A 21,752-nucleotide genomic window follows, 5' to 3' on the forward strand; every position below is an offset into this window, starting at 1 on the left:
TGTAGAGAGTTGTGCGGTCTGTTGCTTAACCCTCTGCCTGATCAAAATATACTCTATCAGAGAAGCACTGGCAAAGGGGCAGATTCCTATGCCTTTTTAACAGTCAAATCAGATAAGATCTGTAAAAATAAGCAATGATTTTAAGACAAACAAAACTTCCCAAACTGGGTAATTGTCTTTCTCTGGGGTTGCATGGAAAGGACCAGATACTATGGACTGACTAATCGCTTCTTGGGCTAAAAAAGAAATGGAAAAAAAATGTTGCGAGTGGGTCTTCCTTATAAGCTACATTTCAGACTGAATTTTGGACAGAAGAGCTAATCTTGCTGGATACAAAAAAAAGATCTAGCTTTAGTAAATCCCTATTGCTACAGAATTACTTCCGTAATCACTATGATAATTAGTTCCTGTTGAGGCAAATATCCTTTAAAAAAAAATAAAACAAAACGGTTCTTCCTTTTGCAGGGATTGTCACTTGGAACAGTAAACCACAGTATCTCAACAGAATTCCAAGCAGTTTTACAATACCCATGGGAAGTGGGTGGTTAATGGATCCCCTTCTATGGCAACCATGCTAAAAAAACTATCATAACTGCCGACTCTGTTTCTAGTATTCTATGAAGCTGTGAAAAGAACACTCAGCAGCTTTCACATTTCTTGTTCAGAAATACTTCTGAAATATGCTGCAGCTGTAACTGCTGTCCCAGCAGAATAAGTCCTAAGTGCGCCTTGAAGGTCTTTAATACACTTGTTAAAACAGAAAGCACTACAGTCGGACGACCACTTAGAATCTGCTTACTAGCAAGACTTTTTGTCTTTTTTTTTTGAAATAATTCAAAGCACTTCTCAAGTCTTTCCCAAAACCATTATTCCTTTCTGTACAGTATTTAAGCTCTGTATATCCAAGAGATGCAACAACATTTCTCATAATTCTGTTAATGTGAAGACTGAGAGCTGAATAAACTGATTGCAGTTGCCTACACAATTTTTGCCAAGATAAATTTACAATTAAATATATTCTTTCATTGTGGAATACCAAATGAGGTGTTCAATGTATTAGTTGCAAGTTGTAACTTGAAAATTCTACCAGATATAACAGGACCCAAAAAGTGTCTTCTATGACAGATTCACTCCTTTGTATCTGTAGGTCTGGGAAGAAGTTAAATGTCAACTTATCCAACAAAAACTTTATATCCCATTGCGAAAAAATATTTTTTGTTGGTGGTTTTAAATGTAAACCCCTTTAAGAAAAGCTTTAATAGAAGAATCTGCTGCTGTATATGGAATAGCCCGAACACATGCTATCTGTGCAATGGAGCAAAAACTGAAGAAAAAACATTGATTAATAAGCCAAAATAAAACATAGTAAGTAGCCTAGTAAGCTTGATATCAAACATAGTAAAGAAGCTGGACACTGACATGGTCCAAGAAACAATGTTTCTGCCGTTGGTACATAAGATTTTCTTTTAATTGGCCTTTCAGCTTCCTTAAAATATTTACAATTTCTGCCAAAAAAGGAACAGCTAATACAAATCAAACTCAACCCTCTGTGCAGAAAGGATGGTAAACACATTCTGAATATGTGCCAAAGACAAGGAATTACTTATAAAGATGCTAAAATCCTTGTAATGGTCTACTATTGCAATTATATTGTTATTGTAATATTGTTATTTACAGTGCAGGGATAGCCAAAAGAGTTATTTTTTCCAAAGTACATTGTTGACATTTGAATATATTAAATATTTTAAACCATATTAAGTCATCAAATTTTAAATCAGTAACATGGATACATATACATTAAATAAAACAAACCACAATAACAGTTTCCATGGTTTTGGACACCCAGAATCCCAAGTTTTCATTTTAATGATTTTTATTCACTCGAACTTTAACTTGCTCAATTTCTGCCTTCCATTAAACATCTCTCCTCCTGACCAATATTCTGCATATATTGTTTTCACAAATTCCATTTCTAAGAAATTTGCTTCTTCATTTTTCTGAATATCCTACCTCCACTAGTTTTATATACTAGCACGTTCAAAATTTCAATAAAAAAGTTAGTTAAGATTTTGATTTCCATTTTCTAGTATTTTTTTTTTTGGCAGCCAATAACATTCAAACCCTAAATCCCATCTAAAAAGAATAATTACCTTGATTACAATCATTTGTTCCAACATTTCTGTCAACGTAATCTGTAGGGAATTTTTTAAACTTTACACCCCCACAGAAAATGTTCCCAAGTAGCTCTCTCTTCCCTATCACACTTTCAGCATTTGCTTACCACCTGACAAAAATCATTAGAAGTCTCCTTGGAGTAGAAAAATACCTATGTAAACACATCCATGCAAAAATTCTAAACCTTCTGGACTTTTTTGTATTCTTCTTACAAAGTTGTTCCCATTGTTCTTTTATAAATTATCTTTTTATTCCTTTTTCCATTGTTTTCCAACATTCTCTGGCTAATTTATACAATTATTATGCATTATTTTATGTACCCTGCTAATTATTCCTTTTTAAAAACAGCCATCCTGCATTCTTCACTCCCCTGACCATTTCTCTTTGCCTGTACTCAGTTATCAATCTTTCCCGCCAGAGTTATTTGCTCATAATACACTGGTTCCTTTTCTAATTTCTTCCAGTAAATTTTAACCCAGCTTCTAATCTGCTTAACTTCTATATCCCTCCTTCCAGAAATAACTACTGTAAAGTCTCATTTCTCCACTCTCACACTGGCTTAATTCTAAGAATACTTTGTGCTACTTTCTGAATATACTCTGCATGGTTATTTTCCTTAAAGACTTGCATCCAAACTCCTAGTCTCTCAATCTCTTGGCACATCCAATTGTGTTATCATTGTCTTTTTCTGTTCTGATGCATAGCCCTCTGCTTGAGTTATGCATATGAGCTTTAACTGCTAAAGTATCCCTTCAAATCTCATAACCCTGAACTACTTTAAGAATGAGGAGAACCAACTTACCTCACTTAACACTTGCCCTCTTCCCCTCCCAAATTAATTCCTTCAGCTCTTATCATCCTCAGCTATAATACTACAGAAATAAACATTTTCTCTGCTTGTATCTTCCAGTCTATATGCATAATCACGAGCTTCCTGTTTCTCGATTTTAATACTATCCTTTGTAGATCTGCTTCTTATATATCCTTATCTGCAATAACTGAATCTCATTTTAATCATACACCTAAATGCTTCATCTTATTGTTTCCTCATAAATATGAACACTGTTTCACCAATTCATGTATGGATATACAAGTTTAATGCTACAGCCTTTCATTTATCATCTTTTATTTTATATCCCATAATGACGTGAAACTGTCTCAAAATATTCCACCACAATGAAATGCCCCTTTCTGGAATTATCAAGTACAAGACAACATTGCATGCAAATAAAGCAAACTTTCCTTATCTGGATTTGTGAATCCCTTATTTTCTTGGCCAGTGTCTCAAAATATAAAGCAAATAGCAGTGGGAAGAATTCATCCTTGCCTGGTTCCTCTGCTCAAAGCCCGTCAGAGAGGTGCCCTCCCACATTATTCTATCAGGGAATGCAAATGCTATCACTGCCCTACTCATAAAATCCCATCTGCATCACGACCAACAACCAACAACGACATTTTCTTATTGACAGTTTCCCTCTGGCTCATCCCTTTTCTATTACAGCTGTCAAAAGTCTCCCCTCCACAAAGCCATGTTGAGCCATAGGTTTGGCAACAGTTTTGCCATTCTCTTAGCTAGTACAGACAAACACTTTACACTTGGGGTTTAAAATTAAAACAGGTCTATATGAAACTAGATAAATTAATCTTTACACTCTTTGGGTAATACAGCCACCATAGCTTTCTTCCAAGATACTGGCACTTCCTCACCTTTTAAAACACTGTTAAACAAAACTTCTTTATCACATTCTTCCCTCCTAACTTTCAAATTTCCACAGGAATACAGTTTGTTCCTGGACACTTCTCCTACTGATTGATTATATATCACAGTTTTTACTTTAACCTCTTCCTATTTTAGCTAACAACTGTCAAGTCCCATCATAATCTAACTTTGGAATAATCAAGACTTCCATTTTTGCATTTCCTTGATTTCCCCATTTTTCTACTTTATAAGAAATTTCACTAAAGTTCCAAAACATCTCTATTACCTTTACATGAATGTGCACTGTGGGCCCCCCAAGCAGGTCTAATGCATCTGTTGTCCAGGTCTAGTTACTCTGTGAAAGGTTAAGACATCCCTAGAGTTCAAATCACCTGCAGGGTCCAACAATGAATGAAATTCTAGAGGGGACAATGGATATGGTTTTGTTCAGAGAATGCGAGAGCTGCAGGCACACCTTCCCTCAGTACTACTGGATCTTACTGATAAGCAGTTTCACCTCAAAACCATAAAAATAAAGGCTGGATGGTGGGGAGCAGGATTATTGTAGTGCTTGTTTTAGGTAATCTCTTACTGACCATTATTCTAAAGTGTTTTAGTTTCTTAAAAGGGGGTTAAAAACTTGCAAATGCTCTTTTTTCAGCACTGGCATGTTGCTTTGTGAGAAAGTATAAAGATTATTATAATGAGCAAAATAACAGCAGAAACTTTAGTACAGCTGGTGGACAGCATGGTTGATGGCACAGATGAGGTCACTAATATTCGAGATAGCTCAGAGACACAAGATAAAATGCATTTTATTAGTGAATTGAAAACAACTACAATGAAATTATCCCATTTTGTGAAAAGATTACATAAAAAAGATGAAGGGCCTGGCTCAGTACCCAGAGGATCACACACACTCAAAATGATCTGCCGCAATTACAGCAAGGCTGGGCTGAACAGTGCTGATTACATTACACAAGTACAGTATACAGCACATGAAACTGGTGGTCTGTTTAAGTTCCAGTACTACCTTGCAGAGACAGTATCCATTCAAAGTGAAGAACTACTACAGACGTACATAACTTGTTTCACATTTTCTCCATTCGACTGTTATCAAAGCATATGAATACAGACATCACACCACTGGTCTTTCCCCACATTACGTATGATTATGTGCAAGCAATATCATCATATAGTGTGCAGCAGTGAAGGAACTGGAAAAGGCACATAATACAACACCTACTGTCCTTCAAGGTCTACTGGACAAAATTCAGTATATCTGAAAGAGTGGCACTTATGCTCATGCAATAGTCTTGCCAGAAGACTTGTATTCCAAATACACTATGTACAATTTCAATAGTCCTGAATACTTTAAAAAACTTTATTTTTTGCTAGAAAGTGAACACTTACTTCTCTTCACCTGTTAGCACCTTCTCCAGGTCTCGACGAGGAGTCTGCCCTCCAACACTGAAAGAAAGAAAAAAAAAGTAAAATTAATCCATCCATGGCTTCGGAAATCTTTGGCTGACCTTCTACTGCCTATATCAATTTACATTTTTTTTTTTGCCATCATAGCAAAAAATGTGCAAAAGGTCTAAGCAGACAGCTATTCAAACAAAAACTTTTAGTCCATTCCCTGTTTCCTACTGGCATAGAACAGAACTGAAATTACAGAATTTTTAGCTCCACTCTGAGTATTCATTCACTATATTTGGTTTCACTTTAGCATGTTCACTTTTCAATGACATGACTATTTCTGTTGCTACAACCTCAACTACTATGGAGTTCTTTGTTATGACAACCTTTTCTTAAAAGTATTTTCTGATGTCCCTCTCCAAAGCCTACTCCATTTTGTCCTTTGCCATCTTTTTAAAATAATCCATACGCATATGTACTTCAGTGATTACGGTAATTATAACTTACGTGACCAACCAAAATTCCAGAAAGCATCATAAAGTACAGTTGTGTACACTTACCATAAATGTAGATGTTAGAGTGTATTCACTGCTGCAGTCATCACACTTGGGTTATCTGCCTGCAGGTAGCCCTCAGACAGCCCAAATACCAGAGTCTTTGTATTTCTGCATCAGATGCTGTCACTTCTTCCATGAAGTCAGGTCATCAGGGGTATAAAAACAGGCAGCCGATGCCATTGCATCAGTTTTTCATGCCCCAAACGTCAGGAGCCCACAAACAGGGAGCTAGTATATGGTGGGGAAAACACCACCAGTAAAAAGCAAATACCAATGCCATTAGGAATAGCCGTAGAGAGGAGAAATAGACAGAGAAAGCCAGGGGGCTAAAGGGAGGGAAACCTGGACTGCAACAGTGAATACACTCGAACATCTACATTTATGATAAGTGTACACTAAGTACAGTTGTGTACACTTACCATAAATGTAGATGTTCGAGTGTATTCACTGTTGCAGTCATCACACTTGGGTTATCTGCCTGCAGGTAGCCCTCAAGTCAGCCCGAATACCAGAGTCTTGGGATTTCTGCGATGGATGCTGTCACCTCTTCCATGACGTCAGGTCGTCAGGGGTATAAAACATGCAGCAGACACCATTACATCAGTTTTTTTTGCCCCAGATGTCAGAAGCCCCCAAAATAGGAAGCTATTACATGGCGTGGAACACCTCCAGTAAAAAGTAAATATCCCTGCCATAAAAGTTGGCCATAAAGAGGATAGGTAGAAAGGATAGAGAAAGCCAGGGGGCTGGAGGGAGGGAAACCAGGGCTGCAACAGTGAATACACTAACATCTACATTTATGGTAAGTGTACACAACTGTACTATGTTCTTTGTATTTCACTGTTACAGTCATCACACTTGGGTTGATTCCCAAAGCTGAGGAAGGGTGGAGGCAGTCAAGAAGTGTTAGGACTCGCTAGCAGGCCTTTAAAGACTGCTGTAGCAAATCCAGCTCTGGATTTAGAAAAAAGAGGTAAGTGGTAATGCTTGGTGAAGGTGTGTATAGAACTCCAGGTTGCCGCTTCCAGGATGTGCCTGGTAGGGTCTCCCCTGAGAAATGATGTAGAGGTAGAAGTAGCTCTAGTGGAATGAGGGGAAGGTTTTCCATGGTGCTTGTAGCAGAAATGGATGCAGTGTGCTATCCATCTGATAATGGTTTGCTTCAAAATGGCCTTGCCCTCTGCCCCTGTAGCAAAGCTGACTAGCAGCTGGTCAGATTTTCTGAAAGGCTTAGTCCTGTCAAGGTAAAACCTGAGCCATCAGTGCACGTCCAAGGAGTGCAGGATCCTTTCCCCTTTATTCTGAGGATTAGGGAAAAAGGCTGGCAAATGGATGGATTGGTTTAAAGCCACACTGGATACCACCTTGGGCATACAGGAAGGGTTAGTCCTGAGGGAAACCCCGTCAGCATGGAAAATAATGAAGGGCTCCACTTCCATTAGTGCCTGTAACTCAGACACTCTTCTTGCTGAAGTAATATCTAAAAGTAAGGCTGTTTTCCAAGAGAGGAATTTTAACTCTGCTGAAGCAGCAGGTTCAAAAGGGGGAAGTGTGAGTTTCTCCAGTACAAAGTTAAGGTCCCAGACCAGGGTGGGAACTCTCCTTGGGAGCCTTAAAATGTTAGCTCCTCTCAGGAACTGTTTGATGAGAGGGTGAGAAAAGAGAGGTGGCTCAGTATTATAATCAGCTGAGATGCCAGAGGCATGAATCTTAATGGATAAGAAGGATAGGCCTCTGTGGAGCAGCTCTGCTAGGTAATCAAGGATTTGAGGTAAGGTGGACACAAAGTACAGTTTTTTACCTACCATAAATGTAGATGTTCGAGTGTAGACACTGCTGCAGTCATTACACTTGGGTTATCCAGCCGTCAGGCGGTTTCCCCCAGTCGGCCTGAGCTCCAAAGTCTTGGTCCGGCGTCGGTTGCTGTCGCCACCTCTCTGACGTCAGTGCGGCAGGGGTATAAAAGATGCAGCCGACGACATTTTCTTCAGTTTTTCTTGCCCCAGATGTCAGGTGCCCCCAGATAGGTAGGCAACTTAAATTGCTAATAAAACATACATAAGAAAAGCAAACAACAACTTTCAGTTACAAGCAAATACTCCCCATAGGTAGTAAAGGTTAGAAAACATAGGTACGTACCAGCAAGTAAGAGGGGAAGGAGGGAGCGCAACCTGGACTGCAGCAGTGTCTACACTCGAACATCTACATTTATGGTAGGTACAAAACTGTACTATGTTCATCGTGTTACACTGCTGCAGTCATTACACCTGGGTAGAATCCCAAAGCTGAGGTAGGGAGGCTGGTTCTATAAGGCATTAGGGGTGGCTATTAGGCCCTGCAGCACTGAAGTGGCGAAGCCAGCTCTGGATTTAGAGTAAAGAGGCAGATGGTAATGCTTGGTGAAGGTATGCACATAACTCCATGCTGCTCCTTCCAAAATATCCTTGGTAGGTACTCCTCTGAGGTAGGCAGTTGAAGTGGCTGTTGCCCTAGTGGAGTGAGCTCTAATGCTGCTAGATACAGGTTTCCCATGGTGTGTATAGCAAAAACGTATACAATGTCCTGTCCATTTTGAAATAGTCTGTTTTGAAATGGCTTTTCCCTGTACTCCTGCAGCGTATGGTACCAATAATTGCTCAGATTTTCTGAAAGCTTTGGTTTTGTCCAAGTAGAAGCGTAACTGCCTATGAATGTCCAGAGAATGCAGTAGTTTCTCCCCTTTACTCTGTGGTTTTGGATAAAAAGTTGGCAAGTGAGTAGTTTGGTTTTGAGCCACACTTGATACCACCTTTGGCATAAATGTAGGGTTAGTAAGACACCCTGTCCTGGTGGAAAATGAGGAAAGGTTCCACTGCCATTAGTGCCGGTAATTCTGAGACTCTTCGTGCTGATGTTATTGCCAGGAGCAGAGCAGTTTTCCAAGTGATATATTTTAATTCTGCTGTATTAGTTGGCACAAAAGGAGGTAAAGTTAATTTTTCCAAAACAAAGTTGAGATCCCAACTTGGAGTAGGTGCTCTACGGGGTGGGCTTATGTTTTTAGCCCCTCTGAGGTACTGTTTTAGCAAAGGATTAGAGAAAATTGGTGGATCCGTGTTGTAATGAGCAGAGATGGCAGAGGCGTGGATCTTGATGGATGAAAAGGAGAGGCCTTTGTCCAGCATCTCAGTTAAATATTGTAGTATCTGAGGAATGTTTGGGACAAGAGGGTCAAGGCTGTGAGCCTGGTTCCTTGCACAGAATCTCTTCCATTTATCCAAATAGGCTTTCCTGGTACTAGGCCTTCTGGCCTCCAGAATGACATCCATAACAGCTTTGGAGAGAGGCATTGCTTGCTTGACTAAGGGATCTTCCATGCAGCTAGGTTTAAGGTCTTTAGCTGGCTATGGAGTATCTGATTGTTGTGCTGAGTCAGCAGATGTGGGAATTGCGGCAAAATCCAGGGTGGTCCTTGTGCTAAGTTCTTTAAGATTGGGTACCAGTGCTATCATGGCCAATCTGGTGCAATCAGGATCATCTTTGTCTTTTCTTGTCTGGCTTTTATGAGTACCTTTGGAAGGAGAGGTAGTGGTGGGAAAGCGTATACTTGTAGGTTTTTCCAGCTGAATGAGAGGGCATCCACTTTCCATGCTTGTGGATGGTAACTCCTTGTGCAGAATTTCTGTAGCTGGTAGTTCATTGGGGATGCAAACAGATCTATGTCCGGGCTCCACCATTGCTGTGTTATCATTCTGAATATTTGTGGATTCAATTCCCATTCGTGGGGATCCATGATGTTTCTGTTTAAGTTGTCTGCCAGTGTGTTTTTCTCTCCTGGCAGGAATTGTGCTTGCAGATGAACTTGATAGTTTAGAGCTGTGTTCCACAAGGTCATGCCTTGTCTGCAGAGGGGGTAGGAGTGAGTGCCCCCTTGCTTGTTTATGTACCACATAACTGTGGTGTTGTCTGTCTTCAGTAGTAGTTGTCCTGGATGCAGCAGGTCCTTGAAAGCTATAAGGGCATTTTGTGCAGCTAGCATCTCTGTTTGACTGATGCGAAGATGCCTTTGTTCTGTGGGCCACTTGCCCTGAGTACATTTTCCTGCCATGTGTGCTCCCCAGGCGTAATCCGATGCATCTGTTGTCACTGTTTGCCTGGCTGTGGGTTGAGTAAAAGGGCTGTCCCTTGTTGAGGTGACAAGCTTGAGACCACCATCGAAAAGGAATTAGTGGTATAACTGTTTCCAAACTTTGACAGTGTTGAGACCATACATTCTTTAGGTACCATTGTAATTTCCTCATATGCAGTCTGGCATATGGAATTAGTAGTATGCAAGATGCCATGTAACCCAAGGCCTGCAGAATTTTTCTTGCAGGGAGTTGGGTCTTTGTTGCCATCAATTGAAAGTATTGAGTCAATTGTCCTTGCTTGTCTAGCGTGAGATAAGCCATCTGGGCCATTGTGTTCAAGCTGGCACCCAGGAATATTAACTCTTGTGAGGGCACTAGTTTTAATTTCTTTTCGTTTACTGTGTACCCCAGGCAACTTAATAACTTTTTTACAAACGCCAGATGCTTTAGAAGAATGTCCTTGCTCTCTGCTTGAATCAGGCAGTTGTCCAGGTACGGATAAATTTGAATTCATTTTTGTCTGCAAAATGCAATTACTGGTGCCAGGCACTTGTGAAGACCCTGGATGCAGTAGATAAGCCAAAGGGCAGTGCAGAGAATTGATAGTGCATTGAACCAGCTATGAATCTGAGGTATCTTCTGCAGTTTTGTCTGATAGGGACATGCAGGTATGCCTCCTTGAGGTCTAAGGTCACGAGCCAAGCTTTCTTGCCCAGCATGGGAAGAAGCTGCTGTAGTGTCAACATTTTGAATTTCAGAACATCCAGGTAAGTGTTTAAAGAAAGATCCAGAATGGGCCTCCAGGCTTTGTCTTTTCTGGGAACCAGAAAGAGTCGAGTAAAATCCTTGTTCTTGTTCCTGTGGTGGTACCTTTTAAATAGCTCTCATGTTTATGAGTGCTGTAATTTGTTTTTGAGCCTGTTCCCATTGATTTTGTGACAGATTTGGCATTCCTTTTAACCTTGGCAGTGTGTGAAAGTGGAACCTGTAACCTTGAGATACAATATTGAGAACCCATTTGTCTTTGGTGATTATATGCCAGTTGTGATAGAAAAGTGTCAATTTTCTTCCCAAGGGGGCTGCCAAGAGACAGTGGTTTGGCAGCTGTAGTGGGAAGTCATTGGGGCTGCTTTTTATATGGTTGGGGCCTGTCTTCCCTTCTTTCTGGCCTGGAACACCCCATTGTCGAGGCCTGTAAGGACCTTGTCGTTGACCTCTACCTCTTGGATGTCTGTATCTGCCCCTTTGAGGTCTGTCTGTAACTGAAAAGGACCAATTCTTTGTTGGCCAATTTCTGCTAAATCGAGGAGGCTAAACCTGTAAGAAATCCTTCACTATTTGCATAGACTTTGCCTTATCCTCCATTTTCTTTAATACCTTTTCTGCCTTAACTCCAAATAACACATCCTGCTGCAAAGGTGCATCCAATAATTTTGCTTTAACATGATCTGGTAACGTATGTTCTTTTAACCAAGCATGTCTTCTAATGACAGAGCCTGTAACTGCTGCTCTACAGCAGGCCTCTAAAGAATCAAATCCACATTGCAAAGTATGTTTTCCCACTTGTTCAGCAGCATGCAATAAATCCTGCATTTCTTTAATATTAGGAGGATCTGAATCTGGAAGCATTTTTTGTTTCAACTGAGACATCAAAAATTGCTGATATTTTAACATATGAAATTGGCAATTTAAGGCTCTCATTGCTAAAGTTGCAGACGTATATACTTTCTTTCCCCATCTGTCTAATGCTCTGGCATCTCTGTCCAATGGAACTGGATTCTTTGCTGATGAGGCCTTAACTCCTTTTGGTCCCTGAGAAATAGTTTCAGGGTCAGCAACAGGGCTTTTATACAGAAATTTGTGACAGTCAGGGACTCTGTAGTATCTGTCGGGTTTAACTGGGGCTGGAGGTAAGGAATCAGGATTTAAGCTGGATTCAGTATACACATCATCCACAATGTCTAACACTGGCAGAATAGCTAGGGGTCTGTGTTGAAGCAATAAAAAGAAGTCTCTGAGCCTTTTCTTGGATTCTGAATAATCCTGGCCTTCCCAATGGAAATGCTCCCTCATGGTATGCAAGGTTTACCCAAAGGAGTAGTCCTCTGGCGGAGAGGCTGAAGGAATTGATTTCTCAGCATCAGAATCCTCATAAGGGTGTAAAGAATATCCTAGGTCTGAGGATGAATCTGAAGAAATGGACACCTGGTCGGATGAGTCATAGTCTGCATCCTGTCTAGGCCTTTTATCAGGAGAGGGATGGGAACACCTGATCAGAGTGATTAGATCTTCGGCCATTTTGAGCATTTGTTTCTTAGGCATGGAGGCCTGTCCTGGAGAATGCTGTATTTGTTTCTTTGTTTTTAAAGGAGGCTTAGACTTAGCAGAGGGTTTAATGCTTAGCTGAGTAGGTCTGAAGACACTCTCTGAAACTGCGGGTTGCTCAGCTAACTCCGGATCCCTCTGTAGGATTAGTCTCGGTAGGCTGAAAAACTTGTGCGTTCGAAAGCCCAGCCATCTCCACGTGGGAGTCTGAGGCGGCCTGTGGTTCTGCAAAGCAGTCATCAGGGGCTGCGAAGGCACCTCAATGAAAACCGGAGAACCGGCGACTGGCCTAGAAGAGGCTTCGTCAGTTTTGGGCCTCGGATGCCTGCCCTTGTCTTTGCGCTTTTTATGTATACCAGTCGTCAGAAGTTCCGACGGCATGGTGTAATTGAATTTTCTGCCAAAATAATGTCGGGCAAAATCAAACCGACGTTTAATAGTGTGCTTGTTAAACCTAGCACAAAACCGACAACCAGTGACGTCGTGGTCAGGGCCTAGGCATGGGATACAACAGGAATGGAAATCCTTATGAGGTATTTGCTTCCCACAAGAAATACAGTTATTAACTTTTACTGACATTGGCCTGAGGCAAGAAAAAGTTTCCCCAACGGGGTACTTAGCTTTGTAGAAGACTTCGGTTCTGGATTCGGAATGAAAATCTCAGGAGTCGGCCGACCGGCACTTGCGAACTGCTTTTGCTTCGGGCACCGCGCGGCAAGAAAGACTGAAGAAAATGGCGTTGGCTGCATCTTTCATACCCCTGCCACACTGACGTCAGGGAGGAGGCAACAGCAACCGATGCCAGACCAAGACTTTGGAACTCAGACCGACTGGGGAACCGCCTGATGGCAGGATAACTCAAGTGTAATGACTGCAGCAGTGTAACACGATGAACATCTGTGTCCTTTCCTTGAGACTGACTCCAGGAATGGTATCTTTTCCACTTTTCAGCATAGGATTTCCCAGTACTAGGCCTTCTGGCCTCAAGGATGACGTCCAGCACCTGTTTACTGAGGGATGCTGGTGGTGTATTCAGGGGATAAGCCAGGCTGCAAGGTTTAGGGTTTGCAGCTGTGGATGCAAAATCTCTCTCTCTTGCTGAGATAGCAAGGAAGGTGTCTGAAGTAGGTGCCAGGGTGGCACTGCTGTCAGACCACATAGGAGTGGGTACCAGTGCTGGCATGGCCAGTCTGGTGCAATAAGGCTTGCCCTTGGCCTATCCTGTTTGACCTTAAGTAGTACTTTTGAGAGGGGAGGCAGAGGAAAAAAAGCATACATTGAGAGGTTTTCCCATGTAAAGGATAGGACGTCCACCTTCCAGGCTTTGCTGTAAGGGTTCCTGGTGCAAAATTTGCTCAATTGGTGGTTTTGGGGGTAGGCAAAAAGGTCCACCTCTGGTGTTCCCCACCTCTGGGTTAGAAGTTTGAATGAGTTGGGTTCCAGTTTCCACTCGTGAGGGTCCAAGTAGATTTCTGCTTATGTCGTCTGCCAGTGAATTTTGCTTGCCTGGCGGGAATTGAGCTTGTAGGTGAACTTGGTTGCTCAAGGCCGTGTTCCACAGAGCCATGGATAACCTGCAGAGTGGGTAAGAATGAGTTCTGCCCTGCTTGTTTATGTACCACATAACTGTGGTGTTGTCTATCTTTATCAGGAGCTATCCTGGAAGGAAAAGGTATTTGAAGGCTGTCAGAGCATTCTGTACCGCTAGCATCTCTTTTTGATTGAGATGCAGGGGAATTTGTTCTGAGCTCCATTTGCCTTGAATGCATTTGCCTGCCATGCGAGCCGCCCATGCACAGTCACATGCGTCTGTTGTCAGAGTTTTGTAGGCGAGGGGTTGAGTGAAAGGAAGTCCCTTGTTGTAGTTGCATGCTTCTGCCTACCAATGGAACTCTGTCCTTAGACAAGGTATGATAGGAATCATTGTTTCCAGGTCCTGAGAATGCTGACACCAGAGACTTTTTAAGTACCACTGAAGCTTCCTCATATGCAGTCTTGCATATGGAATTAGCAGAATGCATGAGGCCATGAACCCTAGGGCTTGCTGTATTTTCCTTACAGATAGCTGGGTTTTGATGGCCATTAGCTTGAAATAGTTTGTCAAATGGACCTGCTTTTCTGGAGTGAGGAATGCAATCTGGGAAGTTGTGTTCAAGCTTGCTCCCAGAAATACAATTTGTTGGCTGAGCACCAGTTGTGATTTCTTTTCGTAATGGGAAGCAATTAAATACAAGGTTACACCTCCAACAAAAAGCAAATACACCAGAAAGCTTACGTATAGTAAACAAGAAGAGAGGTATAGCCAATAGAAGTCAGGGGGGCTAGAGGGAGGGTAAAATACAGTTGTGTACACCTACCATAAATGTAGATGTTAGAGTGTCTTCACTGTTGCAGTCATAACTGTAGGGTGATCCTGCCGGCAGGCAGCCCGAGGTCGGCCAGAATTCCAAAGTCTGGGTCTGGCGTCAGCTGTGCCAGCTAATACCCTGACGTCAGAACGCAGAGGTATAAAGCTGACAGCCGACGCCATCTTCTCCAGCCTTTCTTGCCCCAGATGTCAGGAGCCCCCAAAAAACCAAAGGTGTCCAAAAAGGAACACAAATACACCTCAAAGGAAGAAAAAGAGAAAGCAAACAAAAATAAGAGGGGACTGGAGGGAGGGAAACACCGACTGCAACAGTGAAGACACTCAAACATCTACATTTATGGTAGGTGTACACAACTGTACCATGTTCTTTGTGTTTCACTGTTGCAGTCATAACTGTAGGGTAGAATCCCAAAGCTGTGAATGAGGGAGGAGTTTGTGCAGAAGGAGGGGCAGCTAAAAGACCCTGCAAAACAGCAGAGGCAAAGCCTGGAGATTGTAGTGCTTAGAAAAAGTATGCACTGAACTCCAAGTGGCAGCTTCCAAAATGTCCTTGGTAGGAACTCCTCTGAGAAAAGCTGCTGAAGTGGCAGCTGCTCTAGTAGAATGACTTCTAACAGTACCTGGAATCTGGTTTCCCAAGTTGAGAATAACAAAACCTTATTCCATGAGCAATCCATTTGGAAATAGTTTATTTAGAAATAGCCTTGCCTAGAGAGCTGGAGGCATAGGAGATAAGTAATTGTTCAGATTTTCTGAAGTCCTTAGTTTTGTCCAGGTAAAATCGTAGTTGTCTGTGTACATCCAATGAATGTAAGATCCTTTCCCCTTTATTCTGAGGATTTGGAAAGAAGGTAAGAAGGTGAATAGTCTGATTTAGAGCCACCTTAGAAATCACCTTAGGCATAAAGGTAGGATTGGTCCTCAAGGAAACTCTGTCTTGGTGGAAGATGATATATGGTTCCACAGCCATGAGAGCTTGCAACTCTGAGACCCTTCTGGCAGAAGTCAATGCCAACAAAATAGCTGTCTTCCAGGATAAGAACTTGATATCCGAGGCCACAGCAGGCTCAAAAGGAGGCAACGTAAGTTTCTCCAAAACATAATTAAGATCCCAAGCAGGAACAGGAGGAGTTCTGGGAGGTCTTAAATTCTTAGCTCCTCTCAAAAATTGTCTCACAAGCTGGTGAGAAAAGATAGGAGGATCAGAGTTGTAATGAGCCGAGATAGCAGAAGCATGAATTTTGATGGAGGAAAAGGAGAGGCCTTTAAGCAAAAGGTCTGAGAGGTAAAGTAAAATGGAGGAAATGTTAGGCAAAAGAGGATCAGAACCTTGAGCCTGCATCCAAATACAAAATCTTTTCCATTTTCCAGCATAAGATTTTCTAGTGCTAGGCCGCCTAGCTTCCAAAAGAACATCCACAACTTGTTTGGGAAGAGAAGAAGGAATCAAAGGCCCTTGTAGAGCCAAGCTGCTAGGCATAGAGTCTTGATTCGAGAGTGTAGCATCTGACCCTGGTGCTGGGACAGAAGAGAAGGGAACAGAGGTAGAATCCAAGGAGGTTCCAAGAATAGATGTTTTAAAGTTAGATACCAAAACTGCCGAGGCCAATTTGGAGCTATCAAAATGATTATCTTGGGCTTGTCCTGTTTTATTTTCAGTAACACCCGAGGCAGAAGAGGAAGAGGAGGGAAGGCATATCCCAAAAGATTCCTCCAGCTGAATGCCAGGGCATCCACTTTCCAAGCTGCTTTGTGGAAGGACCTGGTGCAAAAGAGAGGCAGCTGATGATTGAGATGGGATGCAAAGAGATCTATCTGAGGACAACCCCAAACTGCAGTTATCCTGCTGAATAAGTTGGTGTCCAGCATCCATTCATGAGGATCCGAAAGGTTTCTGCTTAGGCTGTCTGCTAAGAGGTTCTGTTTTCCTGGAATGAATTGAGCCTGGAGATGCAGATTCAGATTTAGAGCTGTGTCCCATAAATTCATGGCTAGTCTGCAAAGGGGGTAAGAATGAGAGCCCCCTTGTTTGTTTATGTACCACATGACTGTGGTATTGTCTGTACAGAAGAGGCCCTGGTTTCAAAAGATTCTGGAAGGCTAGAAGAGCATTTTGAACTGCCAACATTTCCTTCAAATTGATGTGCCAGTGAATATGCTTCTTTGTCCAAGAGCCCTGCTGGCAAAGGTCTAGAAAATGAGCTCCCCAAGCATAGTCTGAAGCATCCGTGGTTATGATCTGAAAAGGATGAGACAGACGGAATGGTTTCCCTTCGTTCAGAGCACAAGCCCTGGAGCACCAAAGGAACTCCTTTTGGAGGCAGGGAATCAGTGGAATCATTGTGTCTAGACTGTAGGGTTACCACCTTTCCCACTTTGCGAGGGACAGTCCCTCTTTGGGCAGTTGTGTCCTGACAAAAAATCTTAAAAATGGCAAATGTCCTGAGATTTTAGGACAGAATTATTTCCTATATTTTATGTAATAGTTGCATAAAACAGTTATTCTGTATCTAAAATACCTAAATGTTATAAGAAATAGAATAAGCAACTAAAATACTACAAGAATAAGCATTTATTTAGGCCAAAAAGTTAAGTTCTATCCTTTGTACTGACCGTGGGTATGTGTCGGCCTGTAAAATCTGATGTTTGTACCGAAAATGTCCCACTTTGGCCATTTGAAAACGTGGCAACCCTACTAGACTGTGGCAATGCTGAGACCACACACTCTTTAGGTACCATTGAAGTTTTCTCATATGAAGTCTTGCATTTGAAATTAACAGGATGCAAGAAGCCATGTAGCCCAATGCCTGCAGGAATTTCCTTGCAGTGAGCTGAGTTAAAGTTGCCAAGGTTTTGAAAATTGAAGCCAGCTGTAATTGTATCTCCGGAGTGAGGAAGGCCATCTGTAAGCTTGTGTTTAGAAGAGCTCCCAAAAAGATCATCTGCTGAGAAGGGATCAAATGTAACTTTTTTGTGTTTACCGAGAATCCCAGTATTAGGAGAAGACGTTGAACAAAATGCGGATGTTGAAGTAAAAGGTCCTTGCTGTCTGCCTGAATAAGGCAGTCGTCCAGATAGGGGTACATTTGAATCCCCTTGAGTCTGCAGTATGCTACTACTGGAGCCAGGCACTTGGTAAAGACTTAGATAATCCAAAGGGCAGTACAGAGAATTGAAAGTGCCTGGAGCCTGCCTTGAATCTGAGGTATTTTCTGCGTGCCTGCCTGATGGGAATGTGTAAGTAGGCCTCCTTTAAGTCCAATGTCACCATCCAAGCATCCTGGGAGAGCATTGGAAGACGTTGTTATAGAGTAAGCATCTTGAATTTTGGTATCTCTAGAAAGGTGTTTAATACTGAGAGGTCCAGAATAGGTCTCCATGAGCTTTGCTTTCTTGGGACTAGAAATAGTCTTGAGTAAAAACCTTTTCCCATCTCTGAAAGTGGAACAGGTTCTATGGCTCTCATGGCCAATAGAGCGTCCACTTGATTTAAGGCCTCTGACCATTGATGTTTTGGCAGATCCGGCCATCCGTTTGACCTTGGCAGAGTATGAAAATGGAATTTGTAACCTCTTAAAATCACATCTAACACCCATTTGTCTTGAGTAATGCGAGTCCAATTTTGGTAGAAAAGAGAAAGTTTTCCTCCGAGAGGGGCTTCCAGGCAATGAGGTCCTGTAGCCCAACTGAGAGAGTCATTGAGTTTGCTTCCTTTAAGACTGAGATCTGTCTTCTCCTCCTCTAGATGATGAAGCAGTCCATTGTCTGGAACTATAAGAGGCCTGAGTCTGCGCCCGACCTCTGGAGCGTCTATATCTTCCCCTTTGAGGCCTGTCAGACGTGGGAAAGGACCAATTTTTAGAGGGCCAATTTCTAGTAAATCTAGGAGGCTGAACTTGTAAGAAATCTTTTACAGTCTGCATAGATTTCGCTTTATCCTCCATTTTCTTAATAACCTCTTCAGCCTTAGACCCAAACAAAACATCATGCTGAACAGGAGCATCTAATAATTTAGCCTTAATCTGTTCAGGTAAATTCTGCTCTCAAAGCCAAGCATGTCTCCTGATAACAGTACCAGATGCTGCAGCCCTACAGGAAGCCTCCAATGCATCAAAACCACAATGTAAACCATGTTTGCTAACCTGTTCAGTAGCATGTAATACATCCTGTAATTCCTTATCCTCTGCACATACAGAAACTGTAGATAGTTTTTGTTTTAACACAGACAAAATAAATTGCTGGTACTTAAACATATGAAATTGACAGTTTAAAGCTCTAATGGAAAGAGTAGCAGAAGTATACACCTTTTTATTCCATCTATCTAAGGCACAAGAATCCTTTTCAGTAGGAATGGGATTTTTAGCAGAAGCGGCCCTAGCACCCTTGGGGCCCTGAGAAATAGTTTCAGGATCCGCAGAGGGATTCTTAAACAAAAATTGATGGGAATCAGGAACTCTGTAGAATCTATCTGGCTTAGAAGGAGCAGGAGGAAAAGAATCCGGAGTCAGGTTAGCCTCAGAAAAAGCATCATCCACAATATCTAAAACAGGAGGAATAGCCAAAGGTCTGTGCTGAGGAAGAAGGAGAAATTCCCTAAGCCTCTTCTTGGATGCAGAGTAATCCTGGCCTTCCCAATGGAAATGCTCTCTCATTTCATGCAAAGTTTCCCCAAAGGAAAAATCCTCAGGGGGAGAAGCAGAGGGAAGAGAATCCTCTGCATCAGAATCCTCATAAGGAGGGAAAGAATAATCCTGCTCAGAGGAAGAGACTGAAGAAACAGAAGCCTGATCAGAGGAATCATAAGGAATATCCTGTCTAGGCCTTTTTTCAGGAGGGGGGTGAGAACCCCTAATCATAGTAAGCAAATCTTCAGCCATCCTTAATAATTGTTTCTGTGACTTGGGAGCTGTATCCGAAGAAGCTTGAGTAGAAACCTTTGGCTTCACAGGAGTCTTTGCCTTTGTAGTTATAGTAATATGAGAAGGCCTGAAAACCCCTTCAGAAGCCGGTACCTGCACAGCGGTTCCGGACCCATCTGAATGAGCAATGTCCGAAGGTCCTGCAGCAGAAATATTACTGGGCCTAGTAGGCTCCCCATGAGAGTCCGTGTCGGCCATCGGTTCCAAAGTGGCTGACGACAGGGGCTGCAAAAGCGCCTCACTGACGACCGCCGAACCTGAAGCTGGCTCTGGCTGCACGCTATCCAGTTTGGACCTCGGAGGCCTATCCTTGTCCTTGCGCCTTTTATGACTACCGGGAGCCGGTAAAGTATCTGACGACATTTTATAATTGAATCGTCTGCCAAAATAATTGAAAGCCCAATCATACCGACGCTTGATAGTACGAGAATTAAACCTGGCACAAAACCGACAACAAGAAACGTCGTGGTCAGGGCTTAAGCAAGGGAGACAGTAAGAGTGAAAATCCTTATGAGGTATTTGCTTCCCACACGATATACAATTATTAACTTTTTCTGACATCGGAGGAGCAAGAAAAAGGTTTCCCCAACGGGGTACTTAGCATAGAGAAGAATAAGTCTTCGGACCGGCGACCAACAGGAAAAAATGCTGTCCGGAATCCGCCAACCAAAACGAGCGAGCTGCTTTCCACCGCACGGCAAGAAAGACTGGAGAAGATGGCGTCGGCTGTCAGCTTTATACCTCTGCATTCTGACATCAGGGTATTAGCTGGTACAGCTGACGCCAGACCCAGACTTTGGAATTCTGGCCGACCTCGGGCTGCCTGCCGGCAGGATCACCCTACAGTTATGACTGCAACAGTGAAAACGAAGAACATCCAGGACTACAACAGTGAATACAATTGAACATCTCCATTTACGGTGAGTGTACACAATTGTACTATGTTCTTCGTGTTTCACTGTTGTAGTCATTACATTTGGGTAGATTCCCAAAGCTAAGGAAGGGAGGAGGCAGTTATTGAGCATTAGGACTGGCTATTAGGCCCTGCAAGACTGCAGTGGCAAAACCAGCTCTGGATTTAGAAAAAATTGGCAAGTGGTAATGCTTGGTGAAGGTATGTACAGTACTCCAGGTAGCAGCTTCTAGGATGTCCCTAGTAGGAACACCTCTGTGAAAGGCTGTAGAAGTAGATGCAGCCCTGGTGGAATGGAGTCTTATCCCCTGTGGGGTAAGTTTTCCATGGTGCTTATAGCGGAAAAGAATGCAATGGCCTATCCACTTAGAAATGGTTTGCTTTGAAATGGCCTTCCCCTCTGCCCCTGCAGCAAAGGCAACTAGCAGCTGCTCAGATTTCCTGAGAGGCTTGGTCCTGTCCAAGTAAAATCTAAGTTGTCTGTGCACGTCCAAGGAGTGCAGTATTCGTTCCCCTTTGTTCTATGGATTAGGAAAGAAGGTGGGCAAATGAATGGACTGATTAAGGGCCGCACTGGATACCACCTTGGGCATAAAAGAAGGACTGGTCCTGAGGGACACCCTGTCTGCATGAAAGATTATGAAAGGTTCCACTGCCATGAGGGCCTGTAATTCAGACACCCTTCTTGCTGAAGTGATGGCTAGAAGGAAGGCTGTTTTCCAAGAAAGGAATTTCAACTTTGCAGTTTCAGCTGGCTCAAAAGGAGGTAGAGTGAGCTTTTCCAATACAAAGTTAAGGTCCCAGGCAGGAGTAGGAGCTCTCCTGGGTGGTCTTAAATTTTTGGCCCCTCTGAGGAATTGGTTCAGTAGGGGGTGAGAGAAGAGTGGTGGCTCAGTATTATAATGTGCTGAAATGGCTGAGGCATGAATTTTAATGGAAGAGAAGGAAAGGCCCTTGTGAAACATCTCTGCTAAGTATTGAAGAATACGCGGTAAACTGAGCACTGTTGTGCCCATCCCCTGAGTCTGGCTCCAGGAACAGAATCTTTTCCACTTTTCAGCATAGGATTTTCTAGTACTAGGCCTCCTTGCCTCCAGGATGACATCCAGCACTTGCCTGCTGAGGGATAGTATAGGAGAACTCCGGTAATTAGCCAGGCTGCCAGGTTCAGGGTTTGAAGCTGGGAGTGCAGAATGTGGCCCTCCTGCTGGGACAGTAGGGAAGGAGTCTGAGGCAGACGCCATGGTTCCAGTAATGACATACTGCTC

General features: G+C 42.6%; 1 protein-coding gene across 1 annotated transcript in view; it reads right to left on the reverse strand.

The window, feature by feature from the left end:
- The window catches only part of IWS1 (interacts with SUPT6H, CTD assembly factor 1), an 801,761-nt gene that overhangs the window by 204,346 nt on the left and 575,663 nt on the right, over positions 1-21,752 (reverse strand). The window contains exon 14 of the mRNA XM_044070501.1: positions 5,288-5,344. Within this exon, the coding sequence (XP_043926436.1) occupies positions 5,288-5,344 (57 nt within the window). The remainder of the gene's footprint in view (positions 1-5,287; positions 5,345-21,752) is intronic.

This window comes from Protopterus annectens, chromosome 4.part1 (assembly GCF_019279795.1).
Source record: "Protopterus annectens isolate FY-2018-M chromosome 4.part1, PAN1.0, whole genome shotgun sequence".
Taxonomy (NCBI): Eukaryota; Metazoa; Chordata; order Ceratodontiformes; family Protopteridae; genus Protopterus; species Protopterus annectens.